At 38.8% G+C, this 19,192-nt stretch overlaps 1 protein-coding gene across 1 annotated transcript in view; it reads right to left on the bottom strand.

Moving 5' to 3' along the window:
• LOC308395995 (complement C3-like) overlaps positions 1-18,958 on the bottom strand; it is a gene marked incomplete at its 5' end in the record, with an annotated part of 37,983 nt that extends 19,025 nt beyond the window's left edge. Inside the window, 9 exons of the mRNA XM_080881055.1 lie at positions 472-592; positions 801-903; positions 1,022-1,109; positions 1,907-1,989; positions 7,140-7,228; positions 7,720-7,814; positions 10,027-10,189; positions 11,489-11,687; positions 18,849-18,958. Of these exons, the coding sequence (XP_080737181.1) occupies positions 472-592; positions 801-903; positions 1,022-1,109; positions 1,907-1,989; positions 7,140-7,228; positions 7,720-7,814; positions 10,027-10,189; positions 11,489-11,687; positions 18,849-18,958 (1,051 nt within the window). The remainder of the gene's footprint in view (positions 1-471; positions 593-800; positions 904-1,021; positions 1,110-1,906; positions 1,990-7,139; positions 7,229-7,719; positions 7,815-10,026; positions 10,190-11,488; positions 11,688-18,848) is intronic.
• Between the last annotated feature and the right edge of the window lie 234 nt (positions 18,959-19,192).

The following is a 19,192-nucleotide window of genomic DNA, read 5'->3' as shown; positions in this document are numbered from 1 at the left end:
AATTGCCAGAGAACACCAGAACTCCAAACACAGTTACATAGTTATATAGTTTACTGTGTAGCTTTTTGCACAGAGAATGACTGCTCACGGGATATTTCCTATTTTTTGGTTATGTGTGAAAATATCAGCAGTTTATGCAATCCTCAGACCAGTTTGTCAATCAAAACATCCATCTCTCTCATTCTGATGCTTGGTTTGAATTTCAGAAGGTCATCTTGATCATGTCTATAGACCAATATTGAGTAACTGGCATGTTGTTGGCTGATTGGGGATTGACATTAACAAGCAGTCAAACAGTTGTACCCAACAAGGTGGCTGGTGGGTGTATTTCATCTTATTGAGAGTATTTCAGTAACACAGCTATTTACACACCCATTAATGCTTGTGTTAGCTATAGGTGTACTACTATAATTAACATTCACCTTTGATATTTTTAATTACACTCACATGCTCTCTTTTACCATTTCTTACCGCTGTCTGTCAGCACATTGACAGCTGCAAATATGGAGCTCCCCACCAGGCTGGAGATGTTTTCAAAGGTCTGTTTGATGTGCTCTTTCTTCAGCGTGACTGTTCCTACACCATTCTCAATCTACAACACATAACACACATAATGTTAGTGCTTTATTTCATCTGGATGAAAATATTGCAGCTTAGACCCAAACAGAAAACATTTGTTCCATTCTTTGCATGTGTTTTAATACATGTGCGTAAAAGAAAAATGTGTGCGACAGAAAGACACAATAATAAAGATGAAGTGATGGCACACAAAAGTGATGAACAAATGTGTGAGCATGTACCGACACTTTCTGAAGCGAGGCCTGAAAATTTGTCTTTTGGTCCTGATGCAAAACTCCAAATACCCCAAAAGCTGACCCATCCACCTCTTCACCAAACAGATAGCTAAAGCCACAAGAAAGTAATTAATAAGCTCACGAGGCCAACAAATGGGTATGATTAAAATAAAAACATAAAAAAAACATAAAAAAACAATCTAAAATCTAAAAAACATTTTACATACGTAGCTTTGATGTTGATGGTGAGCTCATCACTGTCCACATAGAAGAAAGGATTTTCACGCGTCAGCTTGACCTCGAAATTGGGCAGCACTGAAATGACATTTTACTGTATGGTGAAGATAAAGTAAAGAGGGTAAAAGTATTGTTGTACAGGTTATATCTAAAGTGGATTTAACCCCTGGGCCTGAAAAGTGAGTCCAGAAAATGGGGAGAAGCCTTAAACCTGCATTCTTTGTAGCAAGTAAGAAAAAAAAAATCTGTTTTGTTTGTTTATGTTTCGGTGGGTATGGTATTATTTTCTTGTGCTTCTAATTTTTTTTGTTTGTTAGGTGAGTTAATTCCCTTTTCTGATCCATTCTGTCCTAGTTTCATTTATGTGTTTTGGTCCTTCAGCCTAGTCTCTGTATTTCTGTATTTTTTGTTCCACTGTTTAGTTGTGTCAAGTTGATGTTCTCTAATTTTAGTTAACCTCACTTGTGTTCCCACTGGTTTCCTCTCCCATCCTCATCTCCCATTGTCCTTTGTTGTGTCCTTCCTCATGTCTTCCAGCTCTGTTTCCACATTTTTAGTTTCTTTGCTCCCACTACTGCTACTGTGTTGGACTTTTTCATTCCGTTTAAAGTAAAGCATTAAAGGTAATTTTGAATTTGTTTCCTGCCTTTTTGGGTCCCAAATCCTGCTTGGCACACAGCGATTTCATGACAACGTAATCGTTACATTGCAAATGATGCTCCATATTAGTTAATAAGCAAGAGTGTGCTACTAATATGGTGACAGCCAAAAATGCTTAGAGACTTCAGAAACAGAGCTTCACAAGGCGGTGGCACGATACCTACATCCATCTTTTAAATGCAGTCTATGATGAAAATGCCCATGAGATAGCTCACCATAGTCCTTGACCTCAAATTCTGCAGAATAGCTCAACTGTGGTTTACTCTGGAAACTCGCCATCACTTTCCACAGTCCAGTGCTTTCAAAAGACAAACACATGTACATAGAGTCAGACTGACATGTGAAGGATGTCTTTCAGGACAATGGCATGTTTCAGTGGCTAATTCTGTTGCTGTTTTGGTTTTCTCAATTCCCTAAAGACTCATCCAATTTAAATGTGCAGAGCTGAATCCCCAATTTAATACACTCATAGTGCTTAAATATCCAGAATGATGTGTGTGTAGTTTGGCATATTTTTGTTTTTAACTGAGACATGGTGATGCTTTTAGATGAGTAACATAAATGCTAACATGCATATGTTGAAATGTCTGTGAAGGTTCTCAGTCATCGTAGTCAAAGGAGCTTGCAAAGAAAAGCGTCTGGACTTCTTTAAGTTGCTTGAAGACGTTTCACCTCTCATCCGAGAAGCTTCTTCAGTTCTAAGGTCAAATGGTGGAGAGTCCCAGATATAAACCTAGTGGGAGTAACCCCCCACAGAGGGACAAAAGGACCCCCTGATGATCCTCTAATCGCCTGAGCCAAGGTGTGAAACTGGGCGTGGGTCCCAATCAGCCAGAGTTTCGGGTGTGTTCATTGTGAAACCTGGCCCCACCTTATCATGCGAATTCCTGAGGTCAGATGGCCCAGGATGTGAGTGGGCGTTAAGGCGTCTGGGAAGGGATCTCAAAACTGGATTATAGATGGCAGAGAGTTGGTGTCGTAAACCCCCGCCTCTGTTCAAAGATGGTCGCTCACAGTGGACATAGATGGCTTCTTTCACTCCTCTTTCGAACCATCTGTCCTCTCTGTCCAAAATGTGAACATTGGCATCCTCGAAAGAGTGTCCTTTATCCTTAAGATGCAGGTGGACTGCTGAGTCTTGTCCTGTGGAGGTGGCTCTTCTGTGTTGTGCCATGCGCTTGTGGAGTGGCTGTTTGGTCTCTCCAATGTAGAGGTCTGAGCATTCAATGTAGAGGTCTGAGCATTCAATGTAGAGGTCTGAGCATTCCTCGCTGCACTGTACAGCATACACCACATTGTTAAGTTTGTGTTTTGGCGTTTTGTCTTTCGGGTGAACCAGTTTCTGTCTGAGCGTGTTGCTGGGTCTGAAATACACTGGGATGTCATGCTTGGAGAAAACTCTCCTGAGTTTCTCTGATACACCGGCTACATAGGGGATAACAATGTTGTTGCGTCTGTCCTTCTTATCCTCCCTCGCTGGTGTCTGGTCTTCTTTTCTGTGCCTCTTTGCTGACTTTAAGAACGCCCATTTAGGATAGCCGCACGTTTTGAGTGCTTCCTTTACATGTGTGTGTTACTTCTTTTTTCCTTCAGGCTTAGAGGGAACATGTTCTGCCCGGTGGTGTAGGGTCCTAATTACTCCAAGTTTGTGTTCCAAAGGGTGATGGGAGTCAAAGAGGAGGTACTGGTCCGTGTGTGTGGGCTTCCGGTAAACTTCGATGTTGAGTTTGCCGTTCTCTTCAATGTGCACGGCGCAGTCCAGGAAAGGCAAACAGTTGTCCTTTGTGTCTTCCCTGGTGAACTTGATGTTTTTATCCACAGCGTTAATGTGCGCAGTGAAGGATTCCACTTCTTGTGTCTTGATTTTGACCCAGGTGTCGTCCACATATCTGTACCAGTGGCTGGGTACTCTTCCTTTGAAAGAGCCAAGAGCCTTCCTTTCCACTTCCTCCATGTAAAGGTTGGCTACAATAGGTGACACGGGGGAGCCCATGGCACAGCCATGTTTTTGTCTGTAAAAGCCTTCGTTGTACTTGAAATATGTAGTGGTGAGGCAGAGGTCTAACAGTGTGCAGATCTGATCGGGTGTGAAGTTGGTCCTGTCCTCCAAGGAGCTGTCTTCTTGTAGTCGTTTTCTGACAGTCTCCACGGCCTCCGTGGTGGGTATGCAAGTGAAAAGAGAGACTACATCAAAGGACACCATGGTTTCATCTGGATCCAGGGTAAGTTTCTGGACCTTGTCGGTGAAGTCGGAGGAGTTCTTGATGTGGTGTGGGGTGTTCCCCCCGAGAGGCGCAAGGATGGTAGCAAGGTGTTTAGCAATGTTGTAAGTGGCTGAGTTTATGCTACTGACTATGGGTCTGAGTGGGACAGCTTCCTTGTGGATCTTAGGAAGTCCATAGATGCAGGGTATGGCATCCCCTGGGTAAAGGCGGTGATATGTAAGGCGGTCAATAATTTTGTCCTTTTCAAAGTCTTGAAGGCAAGCTATAACTTTTTTGTGGGCTTAGTGTTGGGCTCAGCGGGCCCAACACTCTAAAGGAAAAGAAAGACAACGCAGGAAATTTCACACCTTGCTTTCAAAAACACACACTCCTCATCCTGAACCTACACAACCCAGAGAAGAAAACACACCTGATGCCAGTCAGGAGAAATGGGTTAAGAACTTTTCAGACAGGATTCTCACAGAACCTGAAAAGAGAGTATTAGCCAAAGGACTCAATTTTGCCATTTCTCCACAACAGTTGCCCATAGTGGACCTCATCACAGCCACAGAATCTGCCATACGGATTAATAAATTATCACAGACAGAAGCAGAGCAAATCAGGATGAAAGTCTCAGCCACGCTCTCCAGTGCCAAAGTCCCTCCATCCAACCTCACAATACAGGAAAAGAAGGCCGTCGCTTCCCTGAGCAAAGACCACAACATCACTGTTTTACCAGCTGATAAGGGAAGATGCACCGTGGTCCTAAACACTACAGATTACCATACAAAGATCACTACTCTCCTCAGTGACAACAATACCTACGAAGCCCTAAAGTGAGACCCCACAAGCAGCTACAAAAAGAAACATTGCTAAACACCTTGCTACCATCCTTGTGCCTCTCGGGGGGAACACCCCACACCACATCAAGAACTCCACCGACTTCACCGACAAGGTCCAGAAACTTACCCTGGATCCAGATGAAACCATGGTGTCCTTTGATGTAGTTTCTCTTTTCACTTGCATACCCACCACGGAGGCCGTGGAGACTGTCAGAAAACGACTACAAGAAGACAGCTCCTTGGAGGACAGGACCAACTTCACACCCGATCAGATCTGCACACTGTTAGACCTCTGCCTCACCACTACATATTTCAAGTACAACGAAGGCTTTTACAGACAAAAACATGGCTGTGCCATGGGCTCCCCCGTGTCACCTATTGTAGCCAACCTTTACATGGAGGAAGTGGAAAGGAAGGCTCTTGGCTCTTTCAAAGGAAGAGTACCCAGCCACTGGTACAGATATGTGGACGACACCTGGGTCAAAATCAAGACACAAGAAGTGGAATCCTTCACTGCGCACATTAACGCTGTGGATAAAAACATCAAGTTCACCAGGGAAGACACAAAGGACAACTGTTTGCCTTTCCTGGACTGCGCCGTGCACATTGAAGAGAACGGCAAACTCAACATCGAAGTTTACCGGAAGCCCACACACACGGACCAGTACCTCCTCTTTGACTCCCATCACCCTTTGGAACACAAACTTGGAGTAATTAGGACCCTACACCACCGGGCAGAACATGTTCCCTCTAAGCCTGAAGGAAAAAAGAAGTAACACACACATGTAAAGGAAGCACTCAAAACGTGCGGCTATCCTAAATGGGCGTTCTTAAAGTCAGCAAAGAGGCACAGAAAAGAAGATCAGACACCAGCGAGGGAGGATAAGAAGGACAGACGCAACAACATTGTTATCCCCTATGTAGCCGGTGTATCAGAGAAACTCAGGAGAGTTTTCTCCAAGCATGACATCCCAGTGTATTTCAGACCCAGCAACACGCTCAGACAGAAACTGGTTCACCCGAAAGACAAAACACCAAAACACAAACTTAACAATGTGGTGTATGCTGTACAGTGCAGCGAGGAATGCTCAGACCTCTACATTGGAGAGACCAAACAGCCACTTCACAAGCGCATGGCACAACACAGAAGAGCCACCTCCACAGGACAAGACTCAGCAGTCCACCTGCATCTTAATGATAAAGGACACTCTTTCGAGGATGCCAATGTTCACATTTTGGACAGAGAGGACAGATGGTTTGAAAGAGGAGTGAAAGAAGCCATCTATGTCCACTGTGAGCGACCATCTTTGAACAGAGGTGGGGGTTTACGACACCAACTCTCTGCCATCTATAATCCAGTTTTGAGATCCCTTCCCAGACGCCTTAACGCCCACTCACATCCTGGGCCATCTGACCTCAGGAATTCGCATGATAAGGTGGGGCCAGGTTTCACAATGAACACACCCGAAACTCTGGCTGATTGGGACCCACGCCCAGTTTCACACCTTGGCTCAGGCGATTAGAGGATCATCAGGGGGTCCTTTTGTCCCTCTGTGGGGGGATACTCCCACTAGGTTTATATCTGGGACTCTCCACCATTTGACCTTAGAACTGAAGAAGCTTCTCGGATGAGAGGTGAAACGTCTTCAAGCAACTTAAAGAAGTCCAGACGCTTTTCTTTGCAAGCTCCTTTGACCCATATGTTGAAATGCTGATGTTTATGAATAATTGTAAGTGTGTTTGCCAGGTTTTGTGTGTTAAGCAGATTCCACATTTACTGTATTTGCTGAAAGTTTCCTTTGTTTATCTTTTAATGTCTACTTTAATGTCTGCTTTAGTGACATCACAACAAGCTTGGATAAAATCCTATGCACACCTTTTTCAGCAAAATAGGGCACATCTTACTGCCAGACACGAACACCTTTTTGTGATGAAAACGCAAGACAAAAATGTTTTAAGGGGCATTAAATGCATGGCATACTGCCACTAAAATTACTCTGTGATGTTTAGTTAATTCTTTATAAAATCATTCACATATAATGTGAAACTACTACTGCTCTGTCCACTTCTTTGATGCAGAATACCCCTTTCTCACATCAAGTATCTAGGAAATGTAAATGGATCAGCTGCCTGCAAAACCGCGCACATTCTCAATAATAAATTCCGTTGTAATAAACACAGAGACGATGGTACAGGTGCTTAACATGTGCAACTTGCAAATATTAGCATTCTAATAAGTACTAAATATAAGCATGTTAAAACTCTACTTATCACTGTGTCTCAGTTATTCCATATATGTAAAAGTAACATACAAGAAACCCAACCCCCCCCACCCCCCACCCCCACCCCTCCAAAAAAAACAAAAACAAAACAACAAAAGCATGGAATTAAAAAATATATACCTGACAATTTCATTAAGTTGAAAATGTCCAGAGTGGATTCCTGATTTCACAGAAACTGTATCGAGTGGGAAAATGATGCCTTCAGGGTTCTAAAAAAGAAAACAAAATAAAAACCAAAAAAAAAAAAAGTTTTATACTTTGATTTACAAAAAAAAAAAATCTAGCTCCTTCATCTCTTCTGTCATACTGTTGTTGTATTATTTATTCTATACACTTAATGTTTTCATGGCATATTAAGTTATATTAAGAGTCTATTAAGACTCCATAAGCTCAAGCCATCAATCTCAGTCATACTGCCTTCATACTACCTAAATATGAAAAGCAACAGAACATGTAATATGACAATGAATTCTTCAACCAAATGACCTCAAAATTCAATCAAATAACACATTTTAATACCCATCCCAAATTAATCCATATAGTCAAATTCTAGTCTGTCTGCTAGTTAGTTTATTGCTTGGTGCAGACTGATGGTAGTGGTTTATCCTCTATAAAACAATGACAACTTGCCTTCATCTAAAAATAAAGTTCTACAATATCACATTCATTATTAAATAAAAGAATAAAACAAAAGCAATACCACAAACTGAATGGCAACAGAGGTATCACTTATGGTGGAATTGTCCCGCTCCACTGGTTCCATGTTAGGGGTCAGTGCAAATAACCTGTAATGAACTGAGAGAAAGGTTATTCATGTTATTCTACATTTAGCTCTGTGACTGTTTGGCTTTTTCAGCTGCTTGTAACAGTAGTGTATGTAACGTGTTACAAAGTAACAAAGAATTGTATGTTTACGTCCTCATCAGGATAGAGCTTTGTGTCAGTGTGTGCCTATGTGACAATGCATCTATAACCATGTTATGTAGTATTGTAAAGTGAAGTAAAAATTAAAGGTGGGCAGATCATTTTAAATATCAATTGAATATCACTGGTATTGGCATTGGATTGATACTAGCATGATAGGATCAACACTTTGTTTCTATCTTCTAAGTTCTATATGTAGCTCACTGAATCTTGTTAGATTAAATATTTTTGAAAATGAAAAAATATGCCTCAAATATGTGTATTCTGACTCTTCAATGTCTTTTATTTATAGCCTATAGAACATTTCAGCACCTGAAGTTGACCTAAAAAGTCCTTTAGAGACAAGCGCAGTTACAATAGAGGTCTCCAAAAAAACATGACAAGTTGAAGTGTGTGTGTGTGTGTGTGTGTGTGTGTGTGTGTGTGTGTGTGTGTGTGTGTGTGTGTGTGTGTGTGTACTGCTGATCAAATGGTCATAAAAGCACACAAGCAAACATCCTTGGTCAGGAAGAGGGTAGACCCCCCCTCATCCTAGATAACACCGTGAGGAAGTCCAGCAGTTCATTTATACACAAAAAGCACTTAGACTAGAACAGACGTAACTACGTTAATCCTACCTTAAAACAATTAAACAAGGTACGAACTTTCCCATGCTCCCAGGATGTAGGTGTGCATTCTAGTGTGGAATACACACCAAGCCTCTGTAGCCTGTTAAAGATCACCCAACTTATCACTACACAATTAATTATACACCTCTAAGCATCCATGGTTAAATATTTGTAAGCATAAATGACAATCAACAATACAAACTCTAACATAATCTCTCTCTGTGTGTGTGTGTGTGTGTGTGTGTGTGTGTGTGTGTGTGTGTGTGTGTGTGTGTGTGTGTGTGTTAAAAATCACAGTGATTTAGTGGTCATTAAAATGTGTTAAGAATTTGTAAACTGACGATGATTCATCTCATGCAAAATGACACACTGCCCTTCCCTATACATAAATTGCCTTTATATTAAAAGTATTGGTTATCAGTATTGGCAATACAGGCCCTGTATTTATTTTATCAGACCACTAACAAAATCTGCAGTATTACACAGCACTAGTAACAAGTAGAGCAAGTAATTTAATATTGCAATAAAGTAAAAAAAAATGCTTTTAGAAATCCCCAACACTACAAAGGGGGTTGATTGTACACATTGTAGTTTGCCATGTGAGCCACAGGGAGGCGCCAGATTTTCAGGTTTAGTTGTAACTCTAAGTAAAACATAAAGGTGAGCTCTTTCATTCCGCATTTAAACAGAGTAATGCTGTGCTTCCAAGGGTATCAGTAACCCTGCATTTAACTTCACTTCCAGCGGAACGTCTTTTTTTCACCACTAGAACTATAAGTCAAAGCAACAGCGCAGCATTGGCAGGAACAACAGCTATATCAACATAACATATACATATATTTTAAAACACAATTTCCTTAAACTCAAAATGAAACACAAAGCTTCAGAGACATGATATGAGGTTTTTTTTCCTACACTAGAATGATTGTATGATGCTCTTTGGTCTGATTTTAAACTTTGCTGTAGGTTTTGTGTTAATACTTAAGAATGAAAGAAAGACTTTGTTTATGTCCTCATTAGGATAGAGATTTGTGTTGTTGTGTGCCTCATATGTGACAACGCATGTTGGGCCATGTTATGTAGCATTGTAATATGCCACATTTCCCAACATGCCACAGTGTTTTTCAGCACAGTTACATTAAAACCATCGGTATCTATAGACTTCCGCTATTTTCAACAGACCTTCATTTATCTATTGAGCTCTACTTAGACCTCTTTATATACTTTTCTTGTTTCTGTATCCAGGATACAAGCATGCAGAGCAGGATTTAAGATTTCCTTTTTTAAGATATAAAGGAGAAGCTGAACAATGACCTCTTTCTTTTATCATAAATTACTGTTTGAACAAAACAATAACAAGACAATCCAACATAAAGAGCTAAGACTAAACAACTTTCTTTCTATTATGAAATTCCTCTTTAAATTCAGAATGTCTAAAAATACAGAAGCATTTTATCATTGTGTATTGAACTTACCTTTGCTGTTGGGTGTGTAGAGAGTCTTGTCCGTCTGGATGAAGATGTATCCAGAGTGGAAGGACACTAGGACAATTTTCTCCAGTTTCACATCAGGGAACTGAGCTTGCAGGTAAACATACTGCTTCCTTTGTGGATCCCTACTGAAGCCTTGATTGGGGATCTTGGACCAGTGTGAAGAAACAGTACAATGCAGGGTACATGAGATAATTAAGTTAAGGTGGTAGTGCAGTGCCACTTCAGAAACTATTCGGACACTTCTACTTTTTGCACACTTTACAGTTTTGCAAATGTCATTTTTCAATGAAAAATTAAAAGTTTCCCAACAATGTATAAACTTATAATAAAAATATTAAAAAGTGTTTTTCTATTTATTCTCTTTCCTAATTTGTAACAATCTGATATGTCATTTTTGAAAGTATTCAGGCTCTTAAGTCTTTAAGTCTTTTGAAGCCTGGATAAGAAGATTTGTCTGTAAAGTGCTGTCTTCAGGCTCCTTCACAGATTGTATGTGCTTTAAATGGAGGCTTTAGCTGGACCACTCATTAACAGTCAGTATTTTTTTGGCTGTATGGTTATCATCAGACCAATTTCAGTTGGCATGTACTTTTAATAAGGTTTTCTTCAAGTATCTGCATTTGGCAGTGTTTATCCTTCCTTTACTATTTCAGATCTCCACCAAAACAAATTGCAAATACCATCATGCTTCACTGTCTGGACTGTATTGGCCACATGATAATCATTGCCGGGTGTAAATGGATCATAGCTCTTGATGTTTTGCTCAAATAGTTCTGTTTTTGAGTCATTACATCTTTGTTCGTGTGTGCTGTGACCTGAAAATGTATCTGGAAAACTTGGATTTTCTTCTCTAAAAGTTGCTTCCTGAAAACTGAAAGGGTTTTCCATTGGGCACATTCTCCCATTTTTGCAGAGGAATTTCTAAACCTCTTTGTGTGATCACTGGGTCCATGTTTACCTCCCTGACCAACTTTCCTTTCTAATCTGTCTGGCTAAAACACTATAAAAAGTATGTGTAGTTTTATACATGTTACTTTCAATTATAGAGCCAACTGCTCCTGGACAATGGAAGATTTGCTAATGGTTATATAAACTTGCTTTAATCTTTTCTTCACCACTGGCTTTGTTTTTTTAATACAATTTTTAACATTTCTAAAAACATTTTTTTTGTTTTATCAATGATTATTGAATGTAGACTAATATGAAAAAGTCAGTTTGATTAATTCAAAACAAATTTATAACAAATCTTACAACACAAGAAACATTTAAAAAACATAAGGTGTCTAACTTAATGGTGTACATATGCTAACCTTTAACTTAAACTCTTGTTCTGTATCACTTTGCTTATTATTATGCAAAAACTGAGGGCTGACAAATCCAAACAAGACTTACCTACCAACGAAACCAGTTAACAGTAACATAGATTTCCATATTTCTGCATTACCTTAATTTGTCCAAAGGCCTGAAATTTATTTGCACTGTTGAGGTTCACAGATGTTGATATCAGCGTTTTGGATTTGGTCGGATAGCTCATTACACTAATTTCAACCATTAAATCGCTTTCATCAGTGCAGTCTTGACACTCCACAAAGATGTTTTGTGCTGTTCCTACCCCCAACAAGTTGGGGGCAGACATCACCTTCCTATGGAGCAGTGGTGAGACAGAGAGGAAAAAATTAAACATTGCTTCTAAGAACAGGCAAACACACTGTTGTTTACCACTGACAAATACAAAGATTTACTTTTATTTGTTTTTTCCCAAAAGCTGACGGGAAGTTCTGGTTTAAACAATATTTTTGACTCTCTTCTGCTTCGAACTGGACTTTACACATAATAAGTGATCCATTGATTATCTTGACCAAGGTACTAAGTACTAAGTCAATATAATATTTCATCACTGTTGTTATTGTTTATTATGGTTGGGACGGGAAAAATAAAAAACATCTAAAAAGTAATAAAAAGTCTAGTTACTTGCAACAGAATGTTAATTTATACAACAGAAACTGCTAAAAGACTAATCATTATGGAAGTAACAGATGAAATACAATTATTGAAAATCTTTGCTCGTATAGGTTCAATTGGAAAACCAGTAAATCAGTAAGAGTAGGGACAGAGTTCCCAGACAAAGACAGCTTTTATTTGAGCTTTAAAAATAGACTGGAACTGAAGCAGCATATTAAAATGAATTAAATAATACATTATTTCATCACTACCAAATTTAAATTTAATTTTCTCATCAAAGATTTAGTGTATGATATAACACTCTGACATGTCTGAGGGGTGCAGAGCCTACATTTGATATTGTGTTGTACATATAAACATTACAGAAAATATTTAATAGCACCAGTAATATAAAAAACAACAACAATAAATTCATGCTGTTATTTTACAGACAAACATTTTCAAATCACAAACTCTTGTAAACTTAGAGTTTGGATCTTGAGCTCTACTTACATGGGTGATCCATCAGTCAGAAAAATTAAGGACAAAAAGGCCAGTGAGGCTAATAGCCAAAGCCAAGTCCTGTATGTCCCCCTGCCTGATCTCATATCTGCCCTTACCATACAACTCTGGAGCATTTTTATCCACGTAATGCCCTCCTTCTGCACTTTGACTTTGACCCAGTGCAGTTTTGCCCAATTAATCTACTAGATCAGGTAAAAAATCATTGAAAATGTTAAAAGTATGCACATTTGCATACTAGAGCAGAGTTCTCTATGGTTTGATTTTAAAAAATCAGGACACACACTATCAGACTTAAACAGCAACCACCATCTTTTTTTCCAAAGCTAACACTGTTTGATAAGCTGCTGTATCTCCAGAAATTGGTGAACAGTATTTTTTTAAAAAGTAATATCTAATGCAGCATCATTCATATAAAAGATATGATTCTATTGCAACAGCAAGTATCATTTGTTCATGTTAAACTAAGAAAGGTAAAATTAAAATGCAAAATCTTTCTCAGCAATGGAAATAAAATCAAATGAGATAATGTGTAACTGGAATAACACTTTAAGATTGACACTTGGCCCAGAGGTTACTTGAAATTAGATTACTTGTGTGTGTGTGTGAGAATAATCTTCTAACAGGTGTACTTAAAATTACTTATGTAGTACTTAAAGTATAATCTGTATCTCCTTTCCTGTAAGATATCCATAATTTCCAAATAAAGTACCTTACATTTACTTGCAGAGTAATTAAATGTGGGGTACCTGCAGAAAGCTGATTCTGTTCTGGACCTAGACATTCCCAAAGTCTTGAGTTAGTGAATGGCTACGTCCAGATGAACAGAATCAACTTTCTGGGCTTTTCTTACCTGGATGATTGTAAATGAAGCGATATATTTCTATAGTCTATATAATGCATCATCAAATTGCTGTATTAAAACAACATAAAATGCTGTCTACATGATAAATGTTGTCATGTCATTTTTTTGTTTTTGTTTTTTAAATCTTCCTTCCTATGGGTTTTACCTATATTCAGTTAAACAATTTTTTCTAGGTGGTTTATACTGTAAGACAAAGAAAGGTAAAGAAAAGCTCAACAAATCAGATTATCCTTTATGAGAAAGCACTGGGGGATGCTGGAAAAGAAAAAAAGAAAAAGAAAAAAAACAACTTTTCTAACATGGAGAAACCTCTGGCAGAAACAGGACCTGGAAGTGGCAACCATCTGTTGCAACCAGGTCCTTTTGGGGGTGAGGCCATGCTTCTCAGCTGGAAAAGGGTGGCATACCCAACCCTCCCATGGTTGTTGACCATGTGGGCATTAACGTCCCTGAGCAGAGGTTGGATCATTCTTCAGCACTCCTCCCAATGACTACAAAAAGCTGGGAACAGCTGGCCACAAATGACAGTCAGGACCTAATTCCTGACACAATTCTTTCATTCACCTGGGAAAATGCCAATGTACAAGCAACTCACATGGTTCATTTTTAAATTGCATTTTAAATCTTATCATTTGCATAATGGAATTTCAGGAAAATAGGGATTGCTAACAATAGCACACTTCACTGGAGCAATTTGTTTCCTTTTTATTGTTTTTTGAATAATGCAACTGAAAGGTTCCACATAATCCCAAACAAATTGATAAGTTACATGGAATCATAAATAGTGATAAATAGGGTAGCTTTTTGCTAATGTTAGCTGTAATGATATATTCTGATTTGTTTTGGCACCAGAGGATGGGTGTAAGAATGACTCATGCAGAAGACTGGTCACTCATGTCCCCTGTGTTTTACGGGCAAGACATTTCCTGTTTTCCTGCCCTTCAGTTATGTGATGAGTAATAATGAGCTAATACTAATGAATTAGTAATGAGCTTAGCTGTTTGCAAGCTTGTCTTCTCTAGCTACTACTGCAGTGGATTGTATTCAGTCGTGCTGGATTGTTGAACTGACAACAGTTAGTGAGGCTGGCTCCTTTGTTTGTTTTGATTCTGCCTTCATCCTGTGACTTAGTTACCTGTTGTGCAGAAAAAGCCTGGAGACTGGAGAGAGAGAGAGAGACAGAGATCATGCTTTCTGTGAAAGACTCAATGAAGGTGAGAAACTGTGGAATTTCCTGTCTGTTCAGAGTCTGGACTTCACTGATGGGAAACCTTTGTCTTAGCCCTTGTGAACTTTGTTCTGTAAATTAACTTGCCAGAGTCCTGTGTTTGAGTCCTACCCGTTATGATGGCCGTAACAGTTCACCTGTTTCTTCAGGGAAGAGATCATTATCAGGGCCAAACTGTTTCTCAACTGCCCCTGGGAAATCCTGTTTGCGTGTATGTTTGAGAAGATGATGGATAAAAGTGTGTAAGAGTGCAGGAGGACGGATGTTAGTGGATTAGAGGAGACTGCTGCAGGGCCACAGTTTACTTTAGTAGCAGAAAAGGATCAGGATAATGAGGAGGACTCTGCTGCTACTGGCCTTTGCTTCTCTGACTTCTGTGGCTGATGGAGCTCCGTTGTAAGTAGACTTGCTGTACTTTTACACATTTCCAGTGATGTTGAATTAATTCACGAAAAATAAAGCTGTTTTAGTCAGTGTGATTATTGTGGATCCATGCAAAATGTTGGATTATATTTTCTTTTTGCATTTATATATTATTGCATGTATAGATTCACATTATTTAAGGGCTCATAGTTGGTATTTGAAGGTTTGTGAATGAAGAAAAAATTGGACATATTAATGAAACCTTGGTCAATCTACCTTTATTGCTAACTATATTTTATTTTTATCTTGTGTAATGAGAAGCTGCAGCCAATGTAACATAAGTCAATGTAATCTGGTATTTAAAATGATGCCAAGAAGTTTACTAAACTTTGTTCAGTTTGCACAACTGCACATTACCTCAGAGAAGACAAACAAACTCCAGAGGCATAGTGAAAAGATTAACAGACCCAGTTCTGGGTCTTAATCAAGACAATCAATTCATCACTCATTGTGTTTGAAGTACAGCACAAAGCTCGCAACCAGTCTGAATTCACCAGTAAAATGACAGGACAGATTTTTAATTTAAATACACAGCAAAATCTCCAGTGTTAAATTAACACTGGAGAGTGTCTATATGGGTCCACACCTCTGAGTGTTAAATACAACACTGTTGAGTGTTAAATTAACACTTTTGACAGTGTTATATGTTTAAAAGTAACCTAGTCAGTTTTGAAGATTAACAATGGCTAACACTGAGCAGTGCTGATTTTCTAACACTGGAAAATAACTCAAAATGTTAGAAATATTCCAGTGTTAGAAAATCAGCACTGCTCAGTGTTAGCCATTGTTAATCTTCAAGTTGAGGAGTAAAGTAACTGAACCCATGAAATGAAGTTAGGTCCAAATCCAAATTTATTTAGAGAATAAAACAGGTAATCCCACTCCACCCGGTCAAATGCCTTCTCAGCATCGAGTAATAAGGCAATTACAGGACCTGTAGTTGACTCTATGTGTAATGTGTTTTAAAACCTGCGCAGGTTGAAAAAACCATGCCTGCCCTTCATGAAACCTGTCTGATCTGGAGAGATTAACAACGGTAGATATTGCTCTAACCTGACAGCAAGTGTTTTTGACAGTATTTTTAAATCTACATTTAAAAGTGATATAGGACAATATGATGAACACTCTAGTGGATCCTTATGTGACTTCAGTAAGAGTGAAATGGTCGCTTGTCAAAGCATTAGGGGAAGACATTTTGAAATGACTCAATGAACATGTCTCGTAATAATGGTGATAAACTGTCCTTAAAGGTCTTGAAGTATTCAACCGGATAACCATCCAGACCCGGGGATTTGCCACTCTGCATTGAACTAATTGCCAATTTAATTTCTTTCACTGTAATTTTCTCCTCCAATTGGTCTCTGTATGCTGAGTTCAAAGTTGGGACTGCCATCCATCAAAAAAAGCCTCAAACAGTTCAGGTGTGTTTAAAGATTCTGTCATGAAATGGCTGTGGCAGGCAGGATGTAGGACCCAAAATGCAGGACACTCAGATGGAGGAGTAAAAACAAAGAGGTTGCTTTATTGCTGTTATAGGACAAAACGGACTTTTCTGTAAATGATAAAATGGAAAATTCTGTAGATTTACAGTATACTCTCTGTACTATTTACGGACATTTGCTTCAGCTATAAAACCGAAAATCCAGTTTATTCACAGTATATTTTCTGTATCGTTAACTGATATTTTCCGTTAATAGAAAAATTTAAATTTCTGTTTATATTACTATTTCCAAGCACTTCTTTTCACTGTAACTCATTAAATATAGTTCTTTATATCCTTAAATGTACATTTGTATGCAATCACAACCTAGTACACCATGTATTCAAAAATTCATAAATTAAAACTTAAATTAATTTGTGCTTCCTACACAACAACATTGGTACAATTAATGTTAAATATTCTTTTATTCTCCTTAACTCAAACACTATACTAAAATATAATGACAGCATCCATCTTGTCATAAAACGACTAAACAGCTGATACATGAACAAAATAACTCACAAGCTTTCAAATTTGAGCATTTTTATTTCCTTGAAATCAGGCTGCCCTCATGTAAATGTGTTTATTTACATTCATTCAAGTGGCTACCAAGTGTTTTCTTCAAACAGGACACTTGACAAACAAAAAATGTCATATTTAATGATATGTTAGCAATTAATGGCAGTTTTGAGATTGGCCTGTAACTGCTAGTAAGAGAAGGGTCCAACTTGGTTTTTTTTTTTTTTTAAAGGGGGTGTTAACTATTAATTATTAATTTATTTGTTAATTATGGTGAGCACACAGGGCCCAATAGACTGGAAGACATTTTTGAGTAATGATGCAGATAAAATGTCAGTTTTCCCATGTTGCTTGTCTGTGTTTTATTGTGTAATGGTGTGTTGATATCTGTGCATTCCTGGATTATCCTTTTGTGTTACACATTTAGATGTTTTTTTCCCCCCTTGCTACCTAGCCTGTCTCCCCAATGTGATGTTTTTGTATTGTATGTACGGTCAGCAAGGTCTGTCATCTCGGTTGTGGGCAACTGCAACTGACAAATAAAGGCTATCTCATCTCATCATGCTGTGGCACAATTTTTAACTGGCAGAAGGAAATTTGACCACATCACTCCGATTTTGGCCTCTCTACATTGGCTTCCAATTGAATTTAGGATCCGTTTTAAAGTCCTTTTATTGGTTTTTAAATCTCTAAATGGTCTGGCACCTGTTTATTTGTCTGACTTGTTGAAGCCCCATGTCCCCATTCGTTCCCTTCGGTCAGCTGAGCAGTTGTTGATTTTGGTCCCAAAGTCACGGCTGAAACTTAGAGGAGACCAAGTGTTCTCTGTTTCAGCGCCGATGCTTTGGAATAAACTTCCTCTCCATATTAGACAGGCTACATCAGTGCCAGTTTTTAAGTCCTTATTAAAAACCTATTTTTATTCCCTGGCTTTTAACTCTATGGGTAACTGACATTTTTATTAATTTTATTGCTATGTCTGGTTTCTGCTATCTTATTACTATATTTATATTTGTATTGTACAGCACTTTGGTTTACCAGGTGTGTTTTCAAAGTGCTTTATAAATAAATGATGATGAGGATGATGATCTCATCTCATCATCAATTGAACAGAAGGATGCTTTCATTGAATTAACAAATTTTACCAGCTCGGGTAGTGAAACGGGTAAAAAAAAAAAACTATTTAAAATAATAGGCTGAGCTGGAGTAGGAACTGACAATGCAGATGCTGATGGGGAGATTTTTTTTCTTACATTATTAATTTTTTCACGAAACAAAGAACATTTTCACAGTCTTCATTGAAGAAATAGAGGCAGCAGGTGGAGCAGGAGTAAATTAAAAGCATCGGAGAAATTCTCAGCTGTGGAGGAATTTAAAATATGACAACTAACCCTGAGGGGAACGGGAGACAGAGGCTCGTGAAAAGACAAGTTAAAAGAATACAGTGATGATAAGTACGGTGGCCCCTAGAGACAAAGCACGTACAAACTCCAAAACACGTACAAACTCCAAAACACGTGCAAACTCCAAAACACTTACAAACTCCAAAACACTTACAAACTCCAAAACACATGCAAATTCCAAAACACAACGGAAGTGCTCCAGGACGCTAGGGGCAGTGTTGAGCTTTTGTTACCTAGTAACTACACAAGCCAGGAATTACCAATGACCGGATTTGGGCTGTATCCACTGACTCAGGTGACTCAGCTGTGCTTCTGCTTTTAGATCTGACCGCTGCCTTCGATACTGTTGACCACAGCATTTTAATTTCACGGTTGGAGCATTGTGGCGTAAAGGGCACCCCATTAGAGTGGTTCAGGTCATACCTGTCTGACAGGACCTTCTCTGTGAGCTTTGGCGATTTTATCTCTTCCTCAGCTCGCCTTATTTGTGGTGTTCCCCAGGGATCTATACTGGGGCCAATATTGTTCTCCATTTATATGCTGCCTTAGGTCAAATTTTTAGAAAATACAACATTTGTTTTCATTCATATGCCGATGATACTCCGATCTATCTTCAATTGAAGGGAAACAGTCCTGCCTCACTAGAACCCTTACTTCAGTGTCTCGGTGAAGTTAAATCCTGGATGGCCTCTAATTTCCTTAACTTTAATGAGAACAAAACCGAAGTGATAATTTTTGGACCAAGCGGTAATCCCAACACTTCTAAT

Source organism: Rhamphochromis sp. 'chilingali' (genome assembly GCF_963969265.1).
Source record: "Rhamphochromis sp. 'chilingali' genome assembly, chromosome: 4".
Lineage (NCBI taxonomy): Eukaryota > Metazoa > Chordata > Actinopteri > Cichliformes > Cichlidae > Rhamphochromis > Rhamphochromis sp. 'chilingali'.
This window is presented reverse-complemented; position numbering and strand designations above follow the sequence as displayed.